Below are 18,932 nucleotides of genomic sequence, written 5' to 3'. Positions count from 1 at the left end.
TAGTTAAAAATAAATATACAACTAGCTTGAAGTATCACTAGGTTGAACAGATTAAAAACCACCATGCCACATTCATCCTCAAACTCTTCCCAACTCTCCCCTCACAAGCAAGGTGGTACCCTTTTTCCAAGGAAGGGAGTAGAAGCCCTAACAGTCCTTAAGATCCAAAGTTCATTTTATCAAGGGTTCAAAGTACATTCAGGTGCAACTATGGAAAATGGGGAGTGGGGTGGGCAGGCAGTCAAACATAATGTCTTTCAGTGGCTACTTTAGCAAAGTCACCCTGTGACTTGCAAATCACGCCCTTATGCTTACTTTAACCTTGAGTGTTAAGGTTGCTGCAGACAATTTATTCACAGAAAACCCGTTTACGCATACCTTTGCATAATTACATCCAGTGTCTGATTACACTCTACGCGCTGCATGCCCTGGTATGTTCTGTATCCATTTCAGGCAGTAGCGTGATCTACCTTCTTTCCTCCACTATTTCTGAGCTCAGAGTAAACAGTGCAAGAAAGGCACATCCTGCTGCCACGGAAGCCTCATCCCTTCCAAACCCAATGCTGGCTCCCCTTCAATGCCTCATTTTTCCTATTTCTTTGTTTGGTCTCCTTTGCCCATTTCTTGTGCTTAGACCTACAGCCAGTAAATAAAAGCAGCCTGTTCCTTACTAGGTTGATTTGCTTTACTTTGGTGAAAACCGGGCTGTGGTTTAAATGAGAAAAAAAGAGTGGGGAGGCATCAATGATGGAAACTAGACTTTGATTTTAAGGGGCCAGAGCACTGGGGCTCACTAAAGAATGGGGACAGAGGCATTCTGTGACCTTCAAGATGTTTTCCTATATTGCTAACATTAAAAAAAATTTTTTTCAACTTCAGTATCAAGAACAATTACTAAATGAACTCCAACTTGCTTAGATAAATCATGCCAAATTTTCCATCTTAATACCTTCCAAGATATACAACTATGTGCATGGACCTCAGGAACAGAGAATGACCCAGAGTTGTTGGAACTTCAGAATCAAGTTTTAGGAACAGTATTTGTAGAAGCTGAAGGGGGTAAGAGTACAACTATGTCACAGAGTTAAAAAAGTAAAGCTTATTGGTGAATTTTTAGAAGTCACTGAGTATAAAACAAAAAAAAAGGGGGGTGGGAGTAGGTTAACAAAGTATTTCGGACATGAGAAGCTTGAAAATACTCGTGGATGACATGGAGTTTAATATAAAAGGGGTATCTGAGAAGAAAGAAATTAATATTCAGAAGAGTCGCTGCTGTGCAGAGGTAATCTACGGCTGAGAGGTTAGCAGGTGAAGATGGAGAACGCCAGTGTGGGATGGCTCCCGCGTCCCCCTGCTCATCCGTGAAAGCCCAGGCCAGGCTCTCAAATGGCTTTAGTCTTGGGCATTAGAGTAAGTACACATTCAAAGGTACAGGCGATGTGAAGCATCTGCTTGTAAACCAAGTGCGATCCCAGGTTGCAGATGGCATTTATAAATAAAATATTATGCAGCTCTTCTTGTCGACAGAAATGGATAGGGTTTAAAAAAAAAAGATAATGCTTTAGAAGGCTAAAAGATTGATAGAAACGACAGGAGTGATAATGTGAATGTTTATCGTTATTTATCAGAAATTAAATATGTCCAAGTCACTACTGTCTGAAGTTTTACAAATGGTAAATCACAACTTCCATGTTTGATAGGTAGCGTGGCTCCAAATGATTTTGAGATATTATAATTTATGGCATGTTCCCTCTTTTAATAAAATCTAATTTAAAGTACACAGGATTACTGAGACATAACCGCTTTACTTGGAAAGACAACTTGCTTTTTAATAATTTAAAGTTAGCTTCAAGCAAAATCTCCTACTAAAACATGGTCCTAATGGAAATGCATAATCTCTCTCGACACTTTGTAGGGCCACTGCCATCAATAATCTGGTCAAACACAGGCAGCAGGGACACCTGTGGCCAAGGCCTTGTCCTGGTCAGCTACTGCTGCTAGGCTACTTGTGGGGTGTTACATAGAGGGGGGTTCCAAAGGTCTAGGAGTTGGCTGGTCTCCAAGATCTGAGGTATGGATGCCCAGTAGCACCCTGATTCTGCATCTTGGGGGATGATGGACGTGCAGCATGGGAGCAGTCAGGATCAGAACCTCCCTAAGATGAGCACTTGAGTTCCTGTTCTCCCGGGGAAGCAACAAAAACTTCACCCCAACTAGAGAAAGAGGTGAGAGGAGGCTGGAAGCCCACACCCTTGATCGTCCTGGAGCAGACCTAGCCACTGGACTACTGACCTCATCGGACATGAAGCCCTAGCGTGTTCTGGACTAACTTGCTACTGCCAGTGTCCACAAGCCCAAAAGGGCAGATTTCCAGGGTTCCCCGACTTGTTTCCATTTCATAATCTTGGGCATGCCCAAATAATTTTTTCTACTGCACACACTGGGTTCATTCAAGGACAAGGTTAATCTTTACTAGAATGTGAAGAAATCTTGGAATACAAACCAACTGTGTGTTAACAGAGCTCAAGGTGCTCACTTTGGCAGGGAGTGAGGCATTAAAAACCCAGCTGCTTCCTTTTTCAGCTGTGCTCCTCTTCTCGCTCAAATGAATTCACAGTTCTCGCTAATCTGCCATCATCCTGCACCTAGACCTAGCCTGAGAGCACACATTCGCCAGCCTGGGCATTGAGACAAGTGGAATTGTTTTCTGCCCAGGGTCCAGGGTGCTTGTCCTCCGATTCTGGTTAAAAGTGCTTGAAAAGCAGCTGAATCATGAACACAGCGTATATCAGATTAGTCCTGCCCCAGTCCTGAGGTCCCCTGCTTTGCCTCTATCACCTCTCTTACCATTGAACAAAAATACACTGTGTATTATCTACATCCTAGACCCCACTGGGTCAGCTTAATCTCCATGCCACCAGGCAGCCCACTCCCTGATGCCACTGCAACTCTATTTACCACAGAGTTCACTGGGCCTAGTCTGGATGTCTCATTTATCTGGTCCTTGGTGAACAAATGCTTCTTTTCAGTCCTAGATTCACAGAGTGAAGCAGGGGCACCACCTTCGGGGGCGAGTCGCAGCCTTACCACAGTCAGAAAGCTACATACTCCACCCACATGTGTCCCTGCTCCATCCTCATCCTCACTCCCTTTGCAGAAGGGTCATACATATGGTCACCACTCCTAATGATAATCAGAGTCCGGATGTTCTTTTAGGTCCTACAAAGTTCCTGCTTTACTCTGAAGAATGTCAACTTTTCGCCAGACTGTGAAAGGACCCAACCTTAGAGAGGCAGGGGTGAGAGAAGAGAGCATGGGGGAGTGTGTAGAATGTAACCCATGTGGCTACACAGCAGACAGTGACTCACCCTTGGAAACATTTTTCAAGATGAGTTAATATAAACTTCAGGGACAAAGATATTCTCAAACATTATTTCACTCTTTAAAATGAAATTTGGGGATAAATGATAAATAAAAGGTTTAAAATACTTTAAGGAATATATTCTCTATTTTCTCATTTTATCTTCTGCCCTTTTACTACCTACTTGAGTATTTTTCTTTCTAATCTAGTTTAAAATTTTAAATTAGCTCTTAAATAAGATTATAAATATATTATCCCCTCAAAAAAGGGGGGAGGGAGCACTTTGCTGACCTCCTGTGAGTCGCCCAAAGGAAGAGGACACATGTAGCACAACAATGAGGCAGAGACATTAATTGGCAGGAAAGCAGTTTTTCTCATGGGTTCCCTTTCCTTATCACTGAGGGAACAGCAGTAATCTCTCCCATCTGTTTAGTGAGAAGGGCCGGGTTTGTGCACCGCTGAGTCACACCCCGTCGGCTAGCGAGCTGCGCTGGCCACAGGGTCTGAGTCCCATCCTACCACTGCATCTCTGGAGCACATCTGTCTTCCTTCCCCTCTTCCCAGAACACTCAGAGGAGAGCAGGGGTAGGAAAAGAGTTATGCTGTACTTTCAAAGTCCATGCCCTTGCATATAAGTCTTAGGGCATAGTACCTAAAACACTGTATGTGCTACACAAAGATAAAGGGAAAAAGATGAATGGACTACGAGAGTCAAGAGAACCTTTTATGTCACACGGTGACGATTTTAAACATGTACAAACGTTCTTTGATTCTCCATCCAGTGAGGAGCAAAGCCTATGACCCTTTCCCTCGAATGTGCATGGGCTCGTGACTGTAACTGACAGATGGAGTGGAAATGAAGCTGTGTGACTACCAAGGTGAGGTCTGAAAAGATGATGAAGTTTCAAGTTTCTGTCTTTTCCCCGGAATGCTCACTTTCGCAATTCTGACTCCCCTGAGGCTGCCATGCTCTGAGGGAGCCTGAGACGAGGTCCCACCGCAGCCAGCAGTGACCACTAGATTTGTTGAGTGAGGACCCCACCAGAAGGTTCCAGCTCCCAGCCAATGAGCCCTCCCAGCTGAACCCCCAGAAATTGTGGAACACAGGCTAGCTTCCTCTAGTGCCCTGTCCAAATTCCCAACCCAGAATCCATGACATAAGAAAGTGACTGTTTTAAGGCATTACGTTTTGAGGTAATTTGTTATGCAATATTACAGTCATTTATTTTGATGTCCACAGATGTCTATAATATGAAGTTTTTCAGTAAACTTTTATAAATTCCTCCTGTACTATAAATAGCCAGGAGGTAAGGGAGCAGAAGTGTGCATGCTCGTACTCCAAACCGATGTTTAAAGTATGCCTGGATAAAGGCTTCTATTTTCTACATGCACTTAACACAGGCTTTTTCCCTCAAAGCATCCAACAAAGTAAGGCCTCTCTGAATAGATCTTAAAAATTATTTCTGTAGAAGCTAAAAATGTAACAAGATTCCTATAAGATAAAGATCAACCAAAATTGTTAATCAATGGCAATGCAGTTACTGCATTTTACAGAGTGACATTTTAGAGAATTAAAATTTTTAATAATGCTATCCCCAAAGTTGTAGAGAACCCTGGGAATATTTTTAAATACAGACATGCAAAGGTCTTTGGGCAGTTTAGGTATTGCATAGCCTAAAGCCTCAGGAGTGAGCAAATTAAATAACCTTTCAAAGGACCTTCGCATATAGTCGTGTTTCTACCTCTGTTTGGTATCTGTTTATGACACATAATGGAATAAAGTTCCAGTGGATAAATCAATTTACAGATAGGTCTGCCTATTTGAAAAATGGAATCTAAGTATATAAAAAGTATTTATTTCATAACATGCCAACTCATTTTTAAAGTTAAAATGTTTAAAAGTAGTTGTTAATTTGTAAAACTATGTAACTGAAAACAAACAAAAATATTTTTTTCAAATCTGTTTTCCTTCTTTATAAACTTAGTATCTTCATAACGTTGTCCTCACCGCTTGGGAAGATGAATCCTTAAAATGGGTTTGTTTCCTGCTAAGGAACTTAACACATCTATGGCCAGTTCTATACATACAACTCACGCATACTCCAACTAATTCAGGCCACAGTATTTTCTTGCCGGGAGTAATTCTGTAGACTGAGGTTGCTGTGGTTTCTCTGGCTGACATTTCCAATTCCCCTGGACTGCACTAACAATCTTGGAAGCTGGTATTTCCAACACTGGTACTACGAGATGAAGTTGGCTGATATTTTCAGTTGCCTTCAGATTAACAGATTGGAAGTGATCCTTCCTGCTCGCTGGCACAAGAAAATGAGAATGGCCAACACCAGGGTGCCCTGTGGCCACGTGGCTTGCACTCTCCTGACGTTTTCTTGACTTATTGGCCTCCTTCTCTTACCGGTTCTTTCACAGCCACGCCTGTTGCCTTCCCAAGCTGCTCTTACCATGTTTGACAACTGCCTGCTAAATAAATAACATGCATTCGGTTGTCAGGTGTCATGTGCTCGTGGCCCATGGCTGCTGGATCCAGACATGGGCTGAGTGATTCTGGGCTGGGCACTCTCTGTAACAGCATAGCTCAACCTGTCAGAAACATCAACGATAAATCAAATAAAAAAATAAGGCTGCACTGGCCAACTGAACTACTACCAGGCTCGAAGATTTAGTCTGCTAGTACATCTACATTTAGAAGCTGTACCAGCGTTGGCCGACCCTAGGCAACATCAAATATAAATGCTGGCTTGAGATATAAAAGCATGTATGGGTTCAGCATAGCCATATATAAGAAGGGGTTCGTAACAGGGAGGTGGGGACACTCCACATCTGGGAGGATTCCAAAGTTCTTTGCACCAAACCTCACTCTCCCCTCGGTGATGCCTCTTTCATTTAACTGACCACTCTGGCACAGAGGAATTTTCAAAGGTAAGAAAAGGGGGTAGCGTAGTTTGTGGCTGCATGTCACTAAATAAATACTGCATGCATTTTATCCCCTGGCACACTAGTTTTTTATATTAGTGGGAGAGGCTTGGCTATCTGAAATAGTCAAGGATGTTCCTCTGGTTTAAAACAAACAAACATAATGTGCTTATATATCTCTCCAAATACGGAGGTTCACCTGATGTCGAGTGCTCTGATAGGATCAATGTGTTGGGACTATCCCAGTGAAGGGAAGGGGGTGACTTTAGAGCAGGTTGCCTATACAAGGGATGAACCAAGGGACGGATGGGCTCAGTTCACCCACCTAGCCAAGGCCCAAGGCAGCCATCCTCTAGCTGGCAACCAACAAGCAGGACAAATGAGTTGATAAATTAGGTGCCAAGGACCAAGATGCGCATATGTGATATAGCCTCAGCTGGAAGCTCCCCACAAAGTCTGCTGCCCTAACACATAATAACCCCCTCCTGTACACATGACAAATGGTAAAAAGCACGGAGAATCTGCTTCCGGTGTGCAGATGTCCGGGGTCCCTGAAAGAGAGGGCTCCTTTTAACTCAGTTCTTTGATACCTATGGACTTCTCTGAGTTATTAAATCCTTCCTTGCCTAGTTTCCTTCCATAGGGGCTGTAGTGGAGGAAGCTGTTCCCTGGGACCTCAGAAACCACCCTTTGACATGGAGGTGGTAAAGATCTGTGACGTGGCAAAACACTGTCATTCTGCCAGGTCACTGATTTGGCCCTTACGTAAAATATGTTTTTTTTTTTTTTTTTTTTAAAACATCTCTTAAAATGTCTATTAAATGACAGATTTTCTTAAATAGATTATTTTTTACAAAGTATAATTCAAAAGTCTATCTTCCAGGAAAGCAAAACTATAAGCTCCAAAAGTCCAAATCAAAAACATTATTTGTGATACATAGTTCCTCCATATCCTGGGAAAAAATCCTTGATTATTTGACCGTTCTGATTTATTTACAGACTTCAAATACTCTAGTAACACACACCAACTTTTAGGACAAATGAAGCTGAATACCACAATTAATAATCATAATTTTTCTATCATTTCTTAAATACCATCCAGCCCAAAATGTCTGTCTGCATGAATATTATAACTTCTAAAGTATAGTGGGAATTTTAGATAGCAGTCTCATTAAGCGAAGCAAATTGCAGTGTGCATTATTCTCTTTTGGCAGAATTACAAACACACACAAAAAAGAAAACATTTGGCAAACATTTGTCTTGATGCACATGTGTTTTCCTTTGGAAAACCAAAATTACAAATCCAGCATATCCACTAAACTCTTTACTCTTATCAATTCTAATCGAAGTTTGAAAAGTGGTTAAAGTTTAATAGTTAAAGCTAGTGGGGGGATATCTAATGGCTTTTCCCCAAAGCATAGAGCTCAAATGCACTTTTGCTTTAGGAGATGCATTTCACACATAGCTTTAATTTAAGCAAGTTAGTCAGATGCCATGCTAAAACTGCTATCTCAGTTTCCCTTTATTCATTTCATGGATTCTGTCAGAGAGCACAAGGGAAACAGATCATGCAGTAGGTATGACAATTTCAATTTGCATGGACTGTGCCTAATATGGATTCAGTTATTAGCTTTTATCTTCGTATAAGAAAGCTGCAGCCCTGATTCCTACTGGTCATTTTAAAATTATTTATTTCTATAGCTGCATACAGCTCTATGATTAATTAAACATAAAGGAATTATTTATCTCACGTGCACTTATGTATAAGACGTATTAGGCCTTGTTTGTTAAAGAGAAATATTTGCCATCAAACGAGTGAAGTATTCCTGTTAGAGATTTATTTCTAAGATCAAACTGCCGAAGTTTACATATATTTTACTTTTTCCTCTAAATCTAGATGACTGAATAGTCAAAATAGTGTAAACTGGGCTACCAAGAAACTGACTTTCTCTTCCTCAATTCATAATGTAGAGTAATTGATGTGGGTTAATAATGTATATAAAGCAAAATTGGACATACATTTAAAAAAGAAGTGAAAAATTAAAAAATATAAGGAAAGTGAAGTAAAATAATTTTCTTAGAATGTTCTATTCCTCAAATTTTAAAAAAATATGGTGATATAACCATGACAGTGACTCAAAGAGTGTAGCATGTCATGTTTTACGCATCATTTGACAGAATTCAGGCAACATTACCACCTCACTGTGTTATGTCATAGTACTTCGACATCAATAGCAAAAACTAAAAGCAAATTGTTTCGAAGATCAGAGCTGTCATTCTCTGTTTGGCTAGCAATTACTCAGTCTGAAATCCTTTGTGAACTAGTGTGAACTAAACACTTAGAGGATAAAAGAAATACCATTTTCCCCCTTAATCGTATGGCAAGATAAGCTTGATTGTATGTAACAGAGACACAAACGCATCTCTAGGTTATATGCAAGCAAGCTTCATTCTTCAAATAAATACACCACCAAATACAAGACTTTAAAATCCCTCTTTTCTCTCTCTATTAACTATGTAATTTAAAATTCCTTACAATCGCTTTATCTATTCTGCACATCTATTTTCACAGTAACACCATTAAGTGAACAGAGTGCTATTTGATATTATCTTCTGAAACTTCAATGCATATCAGTGACTGATAAAAATAAAAGATAAATAAATTATGGCCTGTATATAAACCAGCAAGATGGTCTCATTTATTATACATATATATAATAAAGTCTCCAAAGCTATTAAACCTAATTCAATTAACATGCTTGAACCCTCATTCTAAAAAAAAAAAAGTACTTTGTTTATAACTAAAAATAAAAAGTAATAAAAAATACATGAAAATTTAAACATGAGCTATGCACGAGAAACACTAACCGTCTTATCCTACCCAGAGACAGGAATGGGGTGATTTAATTACCCATCCTGCTGGCCTAGAGCCTGCAGCTCAGTTGTGTGTAAATTGTGATGGAGGAAAACATTCTTTCTGCTGTACATGTGTAAAGAGATTGGCCCTCTTGGCGGTTGTCCAAACCTGCCTGTAAAGGTTGAATGCTGTCGGGCCACAGCAGCTTGGTCCTTTGGTTTCTCTGAGAACGTGGAGAGCCCTTCGGTCTTAGCTATTGGTTTCAGAGAGTTCTGCCCTACAGTGCCCCGTAAATTCTGGGTGACCTCTGACGTGAGGGTTTCGTAAGTTCCTCTGGAGTGTTTGATAACTTCCACTAGTTCCTTGTCCTTCAAAAAATTGCTTAAACATAGACTGGAGAGCTGACAGGTCTTGCTTTTGTAGGGGCTTGTCTGGTCCGCTGCTGAGTATTTAAAACGGTCCTCGGTGGGAGTATGCATTGCTTTTCTGTCCCTTGTGCTGAGGCTTTGGTTCACAATTCGATTTCGATATGTAGCCTCTTTGTTTCCTGGTGCGCGAGGAGAGGGGATTCAGAGCGCTGATTAAAGGAGCTCCAGAGACGGGCGCGAGCCGCGGCTAAAAGCGCGGACCCCAGAGACGGGCATGAGACGCTAAGGCTGCTGCTGCTGCCACCAAGAAGCCTGTGTGCGAGCACAGGTCACTCTCCACACCTCCCTTCCGGGAAGCCTGTGCAGCCCGCCAGGGCCAGGGTCCCGGAGTCCACGGACAACTTCCCCGGGAGAACGCACTGCACGCCTCAGGCTGATGCAACCTCACACCGGCTTCTGCCGCAGCAGGCTCGCCCCGCCCTCCGTGCCCCGCCCTCCCCCCGGGCCTGAGTGAGCCCAAAATATGGTTTTTGATGGACAAATGACAAACGAACCTGGGACCCCACTCTCCAATCTCCAACAGGGCACTCCCCGAGAATGGGCAAAGAGCTCGTGGGCCTGGGCAAGTGGCACCTTCCCCTGACTTTCAGCCAGGCATCGGCGATGGGCTGGGGAGTAGGCACTGGCCTTCCGAGTTTTCTCCACTGAACAACAGGCTATGCAGCCTCGGGAAGCAGGGCTCCTCAGAGACAGCGTCAGCTGCACTCTCGGCGAGGCTCTCCTTACCCGCTCTGTGAGGCCAGTAAGTCACTCTGCTTGCCAATGCTACGGCTCTTCCAAGAAGGGCTGTCTAACCAGAAAAGCCACATGCAAATTCACTCGTGCCAAGAAGCCTTTTGAAAGATTATCAATATAACTAATGCCTAAGTTAAACAGGAATCTGACTGATAAAGCAGGAACCAAGCACCTCCTACGGGGCCAGCTCTTTCTCTACATGAGCTAGGTTGGCTGCTCCGGAACTAGATGCCCACAAAGCGACAGTCTGGGGCCTGCCGCCTCCTCTAGGTTTCTACAGTGGAGCTGCTGAGCCTGGGCCAGGCTGCCTAATGGTTCCCTATGGGCTTCTGGGCTCTACCTGGTGCCGGCCTTTTCTGTTCGAGTTCAAAGTATACTCCCCTTGACTTCTGCAGTATTTATGTCATTCGCGGTCTGCTGTGTTCTACAGTGGCGTTCACTCATTAGTCACCAGGAAAGCCAAATGTGACATTCATTTTTGGGCTAGCTGAGTCACATGTGATGGAGAGTCTCGGGAACTCCACTAGTCACATTCCCACAAAGCTATTTTTCTGGTTCTTTTGTATATTCCCAACATGTCATGTCTGGAAGCAAAGCTAATGGCAAATTAGCATCTATATATAGCACTAACATCCATCTTTATTTAGTTCAAACCAGAGCTATTAACCTCAGGGCTCCTGCCTAAGTTCCTGACAGAAAAATGTCATATTCCTTTCATACACTCCTTCTGTAATTGTTGACTTTTCCTATCCCAGATCTTAACATCAATGTGCTTAGGTGGTCTGAAATACTCATTACACAGAATCTGTCATTGTCCAAGTTATCTCGTTCGATTTTAACCTACCTGTGAGATAACAGACGCTATTTTTCAAGTGGAGAAGCTGAGACTTGGAGGTTAAATTATTTGTTTGACTAGTTAGAGACAAAGCAGAAACAATCCGGTTCTCTTTGGGTGAACACCATGTCACTGAACACATAAGCATGAATCCACGCCACGTGTTCACAGTGAGATCTTAGGAGACCTGCGTTTGTGCTGAGAGCTAGCTGCTAATAGCACCAGTTAGCATTTCTGTAGAGCACGCGTCAAAACAATATCTAAGAGTAGAACTCACACTACCACTTATCTGAGTCACCCCAACAAAGGGATGTGGCCAGGAAAGGCCACACCTTTCCAAGTTATGAAAACTGATCTGTTTCAGGAGAAAACTGAAACTGATGGCTATAGCTGAAAAGCCAGTGACACCTGTGTGTTCCATTTTTAGTTGCTCATTACCATCTCATAGTCACAGTTACTTCCTGCAGTGATGGAAAAATTATGGGAGTGGCTAGGCACAATTACTCACGGAGAAAAGTAGGCATCCAGCCCTCTTGCAGAACTATTAGTGAGTAATTCCCAAGTGAAGTCTGTGAACAGTGACCTGACATTTTTGACAATGAATTTAGGAGTCAGGGTGTATTAGCTTCCCGCCCCGTGCTTCACGGTTCTGTTTTCTGTTCCCCATTAGGGCCACACCTGCCTTCAGAGACCAGCAGGCGGTTAGCTCTTGATTTTAAGGTGGCTTTTCCCAAGGTCAGCTCAGCACAGCATCCCCAGTTGTAGGAGAAATAAAGGCCAGGTACTCACTGGCCTCTCTGCTTCTGCTCTTTCATTCATGAAGTTCTTTTTCTAGAAACTCGACAGTAGGACTTGAGGCCCTGTGCTCTTAGTTTACTAACACCTTCAGAATTTTACACTAATTATTTTATTGGAATGGTGATTAAAAACTTGAGCAAAAGAGGGACTGTCCTGGTGGTCCAGTGACAAAGAATCCGCCTTCCAATGCAGGGGACACAGGTTCGATCCCTGGTCGGGGAACTAAGATCCCGCATGCCACAGGGTGACTAAGACCGCACGCCACAACTACTGAGCCCGCGCCACAACTACTGAGCCTGCGCCTCAACTACAGAAAGCAAACCTGCACGCTACAACTAGAGAGAAGCCTGTGTGCCACAACGAAGAGCCCGTGTGCCCACTGAAGATCCTGTGTACCGCAACTAAGACCTGACGCAGCCAAAAAAATAAAAAATAAATGAAATAAATGTTTAAAACAAAATTGAGCAAAAGAATAAATTCTGGGAACTCTAGCCAGGGCTGATATAATAAAAATATGGGATGAGACATTCGTGGTGCATGTATGTAGATGGGGTCACCTCACCCCAAGCTGTGATTCTCAGACCAGGTGCCACAGCAGGAATGGGGTGGGGTGAGACTCCTGAACAAAAGCTTCTTCGAGACTGAACAATACCTGCTTCCCTCTCAGGCGGGGATCTGCTCCTTTGTGCACCCACCCACCTTTCTGCCCTTTAAGCTTGTTTCTACAGCCCCCTGGGTGCCAGAGAGGCCATGAGGGCATGGCTGGGAGAGGCGAGCTCTGGCTGTGGAAAGGGTTGGGCGTGGGGGGAGGAACTTCAGCTGAACACCCCTCCTGTTCTCCTGCCCCACCATCCTCCACCAGGGCACGGTCTGGAAGGAGACTTGTACCAGGTGCACCTGGCTCAGACACCACCGGCAGAAGGTTTTGGAGGGAGAGCCAGCGCCTCACGTGCTCTCACTTGCTGCAGGTCAGATGTTGTTCTCTGTTTGTACATTTGATTTTCTTCCTTGAAGAATATTAAGCCACAGGACATAAAAGGATTCCTGTGTTGGCAAAAGGCCTATAGTCAATTAGGCTGGAATTTCCAGGAAAGCTCACCAGAACCGACACCAACAGGCATTCAAAGGTGGGAAGGAATATAAAGAGGAAAGGGGAAGACAGAAGAATTAGGATGGAAGTGAGGGCAAGATGGAAGGAGAGCAAGGACGGGAAAGGCAGGAGAAGGCCCAAAATAAACAACTTCACATTCTGTGGTCACTCGTCCATAGTGGGTCCTACTGAGTACAAATGATCATCAGACAGAGCTTCTCCATTTCATGGGAGGCTGTAGCATGTTTCCTCCCAGCATCATGCCAGGACACTTTAAAGTCAAATTCAAAGGTAAGGTGGCCAACAACTGAGTCACCATTACTATTTCCTGCAGCACCTGGGTTTTTCTTGAGGTTTCCCACTGACCTTACTTAACTTATGAAGCCATGGTCCAAGACAGAGAAGCAGCCAAAAACACAGGAGACAGACAGACAGACAGACAGACAGACACACACACACACACACACACACACACACTCACCAGTGCTCTGAGAAGATATGGAGAGGAAAAAAGCTCCTCTTTACTAGGTAAACTCTATCTTGATATAAAAGCTCAACCACAAGGGCCATAGGGGGTGGTTTCACTTTCCAATCAAGCCGCCTTAAAATGAAATCCACCTAATCTGTAAAATATACTGGTTAAGTCTGAGATTTCATCAATCTGTACATAGGAACTACTCACAAGGATCCTAAGAACAATAGATCATTGTCTTTGGTAACTTGGAACTCTAGCTGTTCAGATGCAACCCAGATGGGAAAATATGCTTCTGCAAAAAGTGACAAAGAGCCCCCTTCCCACATCAAAATTTCGTCATGAGAATTTCATCCGTTTTCATTTTACATTGGGTTAAAATATTTTTCCCACACTTGACAAGTGGCTTTTTGCCTAAGCCTGTGTTCTGAATCTTTCAGGGCCCCTAAATTTAAGTCACAAAGACTAGTTAACTTGCATTACTCTCCAAAGTCAACATTTCCTATTCTTAAAATCCTTAGTCTGTTTGCTTGATCACAGAAAGAGAATAAAACACAGGTAAATGAATGAACGGAATTAAGATATACAAGAATAGTATCATTGCTTTTTAGAAACAGAAGATTTCTGCATCCCGTGTTCCTGCCTGAGATTCTGTGCAGTGTTAGTGAGGCCAGGAAAGCAAGGGGTCACCGTTCAGCAGAGAGTGGCCTAGAGTGTAAGAAGACTTCACCACGGATACCATCCAAGGCCTCTGGTGACAGAAACAGCAAAGGGGGCACCCCCCTTCGAGGATGGTCTAGCCAGTAGGGTGCTCGCAGGTGGGTGAGACCTCCAGGTGCTGTCGTCTCCCCTGCCCTGCTCCCACAGAGAAACAAACTAGGCTTCCCAGGCTGCAGTGTGGTTTACCTTATGGAAACCATCTATGCAGGCTGGCCCTGGGCACTCAAGATAACAAATAAGTCAATTCTTGGTCAGACACTAGGGTCTCCAAAATAGATAAGATCCTATCTTTTCTTTCAGTAGCATGTCTTGCAAATAAGTCATGTAAATATGTTTTAATGCACAATTCACTACACTTCAGTCCATCTTCATTTTCCACAGTCAATAACTATTGGTTTAAATTTTTCTCTACTTACATTATTTTTTCCATGTGTTTAGCATATCTTCAAAAAAGAATAAAATGACATTTGTTCAGCAATTTCATTTTTAAAAGGTGTTTTAGATGGATGAACATAAAAATATGATTACCTCATCCCATTCTAAAAGGTAGTTGGTGATTTTTGAACCGTTGTCAATTGGTGCCTAAAAAAATAAATAAATAAAATGAGATTAGAGAAAGTTGTTCACAGTTAAAAGTTATGAGCCCTCCACTTGGTTCAAATACAATGTCCATGCTAGTACTGTACTCTCCCTGCAGGGGGATAACCCTGGATACCTCCTGTATTTGCTTCTTCAAACATTATCACAAAACCAATTTTATTACAAGTCAGCTAGTAGAGAGCGCCCCACTATTAATAAATTGTACCCCACGAACAGCCAAGCCCCCCTTCCCCACCACCTCTACCTTTACATTCACCTGGTGCCCTACTTCCTCCTCCGGGGATAAAACTTTTAAGAGGCATGTTAAATTCAAGGGTGGAGGAGAAAAAAGACAGGGGAGAAACACAGACACTGTTTGGGGTCTGATAAGATAAAGTTGACCCACCCTAGGTTCAAGAGTCTAAAGTCCATATTTTTGTAACTTCCCCCATACAGTTTTTGTTGTTTTAAGAGTTTAAGATTAGAAAGCCTTCTGTGGCATTAAGGTTGCCCTTTTTTAAAAAATGAGAAAAACCAGGATCTCCTGGATAGATTACCAGGGGCAATTAGCCCTTAGCATATTAGCAAAAAGAAGTTTCATCATTTGTTTTCCTCCTAAAAGCATGCTGAGATCTGCTTTACTGAGAAAGCAGGCTTTGGACAATGGGAAGAGGAGTAAAGAACTCTGGAGAAAAGAGTGCTTTGTAGGGTCAGAGCTGCCAGAAGGGGGTGCTACTGTGGAGTCACTCACAGCACTAAGGTAGTAGGATGATGTCTCCCAAGCACAAACGCACCTGGGCCTGGCTCTTCCCAGGAAAAGAGCCAGGGCCCCATAGAATGTGGTGACCTGCCCCCAGCAAAGGCAGCCAGGTCACCAGAGCTACACTGAAGCCCCTCTCGGCTGTCTGTCACAAGTGGTCTGATGTAAGTTGCTTAATAACAATGCTTAGTTTCTTATTCCAAGAATGGATGGGTGTGATAAGGAATTGGGAGGATATATGTAAATCACTTACTAAACTGCCCCGGTGTTACAGGAAGCCGTCAGTAAACAGTAGCTGTTGCATTATTATTGTTAATAATAAATGTATTAACATCGAGGGCTCAGTAAATATTAGTTAATTAATAAAGAAACTCTTCACCCTGGCCTTTCCTTCCTTCCTCCTTCTTTCTTCTGAGTCATATAATCTTAGAGTTCCAAGCCCCAATTACACGTGAGTGATGTATGTTCTACTAAACTGTAATTTCAGGCTTTTGTGGGCTCGATTTGGGAGAAAGGATAGGGTTACATTTAAAGGTCTAAATAACGGACAAAATCAAGGTTTTAGCTGAGAACCCATTTCTCAGGTAAGAACTACATTTATGATGCTCATATATTCCTTTCTGATGTCCTGCCCCACCACCGAGTCCCTGATTCCTTGAGGGTGGGGACACAGCCCCTGGTGTTTGTGTTGCCCTATCTCCTGGCGCTAACTGGATGACATTAGAGGGCCCTGAGCTCTCTCAGTGTCTTGGTGGCTTCAAGGACAGGGGGGCAGCCAGAGCATGGTCGCCCTGTCCTTGTACCCCCAACTGGAGCACCGTTATTGGAAAATCTGTTCTAAGAACATGAAAACTGAACTGAATCCAGAACTTTCAAGTTTGCACGTAACTGAATGGAACAATAATACGCTTCTGATTTACAATTAAATAAAGGGAGAAAGAAATTGTGAAACATTTTCCTCCTAGTAAGAAATCTTTTTCTAGAAGTTGCTGGTCTGCCTGAGGCCCGAATTTCATCCAGGTTTTAAGCAGAGTATGTATCAGTGATTCCCAACTTTAGGTTTATAAGACCCCAGGGTCCCTCTGGTAATCTTTAAGATTTCTTATACTTTCCAAACCAAATGGATTTTAACTGTTTCCTTAAGATATATTTACATACGTATATGTATAAATACAGAACACATTTTAAAATGGATGTATATGCTCCAAGGACTTAAACAATGATGACCAGTTGGGTGTTAAAACTCTGAAAAGGTAGGGAATCACTGACCTGGATTATCCCTGGAAGCCAGGAAGGAAAATAAAATAGTTCAGATTCTACAACTTTGCCTTTGTCCAAATAACACACTCAATGTTGGCCACTGGCTACGAGAGGGGTCTACAGAAGTCCATGCTTTGTTGCTAACCACTACTCTCAACTGCTTTTATCAACTCCCAAGATAAATTTGACCCTCTGGTCTAAGAACAAAAGAACAAAGTATTTGTTCACCAATAAGGAATCTCCCTAGTCATCTTATTTGCACATCAGTGTTTTCCCCCAGTACCACAAATCTTTATTATCTCTACCTCTATAAATTTTACATTTTGAACTATATTTTAAAGTATAAATATACAGAAATAATTACTATAGAGATTGATAACATAATCTACTATTTTCTTACAAACACACAACTGTGACTGATAAGTCAATGATATACTACTTTAAGGACCTCTCTTTGACGAGAGTTATTTGTAGCCAAAAAGTTGTATTTCATGAAAACTACTACATGATTCAGATGTTAAAAAAATAATTAGTAATCCTAACTGACCTAAGGCCTAATTAGTCAAAATTAATGAAACCTTAATGTAGTTTAGAACACTAAACATTCTAGGCAGTTTTAAATATTAGACATTGCAGAGTCACCACTGAAAGAAGCCAATGGACCCATAAACCTACTTTATCTCTAAATCTTTCTTCACAAAAACGTTTTACTCAAGTCCTCAAATGTCTACTGCAATGAGTTAAACTATCAGAAAGTGATGACATTTAGGTATCTTAAGTATTTATATCACTTATAAAGTGTTGCTCATGACCCTGAAAAGAAAGCTAAAACTTGATTTCACAGTTCCCTCTCCCATTCTTTTGCCCAATTTTTATAGAGACGGCAACTTTTGATATCATTATAATTTGTTTCACATAGTCACTATGCAGAAAATGAAACAACATCACCAAACTGGAATACTGCTAAATAAACGTTTAAAATGGCTACAGACTTCAGAATATTTCTGCCACTTTGTGCTACCCACCTTCCACTGCAAGGTTAGTGAACTTTTGCTCCTGTGTGCCAGCTTAGGCGGGAAAGGACACTCGGGTGCGCAGCTGTGGGTGGTGAAGCTAACCGGCTCAGAGCAGGATCCCTTTACGGAATTGTACATAGCATATACCCTGAAAACAGACAGACAAATACAGTCAGTGGCAGAGGCCCATCACAGAAGACCGGCGTTTTTATCTCAGCTTTGCCCCAGGACTTTCCAGAGAGAACAGAATTTCTTATGTAGTACACACCATGACCCTTATTCCTCTTTACTGGTCTTGTCCTGACCTAACTATGGTCAGCATTTTCAGGGGAAAATCATCCCAGCAGGCGATGTGCCTCAATGCGTTCTCTCCTCCCACTAACTGTCAGAGCCACCCAGCCCCATTTAAGACAGGCAGAGTCTACTGACTGGAAAAGAATATGCTCAATAAGGAAATATACTTATTCCCCAAAATGGCCTCCAAGTATATATTCGAAAATCCATCAAGCCACTCTCTGGTTGACTGTCTGGAAAAAGGCTAAAAGTACAGATAACGGTTGGGCCAAAGGAGACAAGAAGCAGTGATGAGAGTCCACAAACAGAGAGAGGTAGAAGTACAAACAACAAAGTAGATATCATCTTTGAACTGTTGATAATACTGCAGATATTTAGGTAGAAATAAGGACATTTCACACACAGAAACAGACTTGCTACTGCCAGATGCATCTCTCTTCTAATTCATTAAAAACATGGTACAGTTCAGGTACAGTTTATCCATGTGAACATCTAACTCTTACACCTGGAGCCAAGATTAAGGATGTGCATTCTGCACATTAAAATGCCTGGCTCGATACTCAACATATGGACCTGATTTCTCCAGAGAAGCTGTGGAAAAAAAAGCATATAACACACTATTATAAAACTACACTCCTTTCAAATAGCACAAAATAGGATTATGCTGATTTTTACCATCTTCTTTTCTACTTTTTCATTTTTTAAATATTGGGCATTAAAAATAAACCTTGAAAACATACTCTTTTAAAAAGACAACAAAGGAATCTTTGCTGCCTAAAGAAGATGCATGGATTAA

At 42.3% G+C, this 18,932-nt stretch overlaps 1 protein-coding gene across 6 annotated transcripts in view; it reads right to left on the bottom strand.

Annotated features, from left to right (window-relative positions):
- FNDC3B (fibronectin type III domain containing 3B) overlaps window positions 1-18,932 on the bottom strand; it is a 361,128-nt gene that overhangs the window by 68,278 nt on the left and 273,918 nt on the right. For all 6 annotated transcript variants that reach the window (XM_033429514.2, XM_033429520.2, XM_033429521.2 and 3 more), the window contains 2 exons: window positions 17,852-17,990; window positions 14,756-14,809 (listed from right to left, as the gene is read on the bottom strand). In XM_033429514.2, coding sequence (XP_033285405.1) covers window positions 14,756-14,809; window positions 17,852-17,990 — 193 coding nt within the window. The remainder of the gene's footprint in view (window positions 1-14,755; window positions 14,810-17,851; window positions 17,991-18,932) is intronic.

This window comes from Orcinus orca, chromosome 5 (genome assembly GCF_937001465.1).
Source record: "Orcinus orca chromosome 5, mOrcOrc1.1, whole genome shotgun sequence".
NCBI lineage: Eukaryota > Metazoa > Chordata > Mammalia > Artiodactyla > Delphinidae > Orcinus > Orcinus orca.
This window is presented reverse-complemented; position numbering and strand designations above follow the sequence as displayed.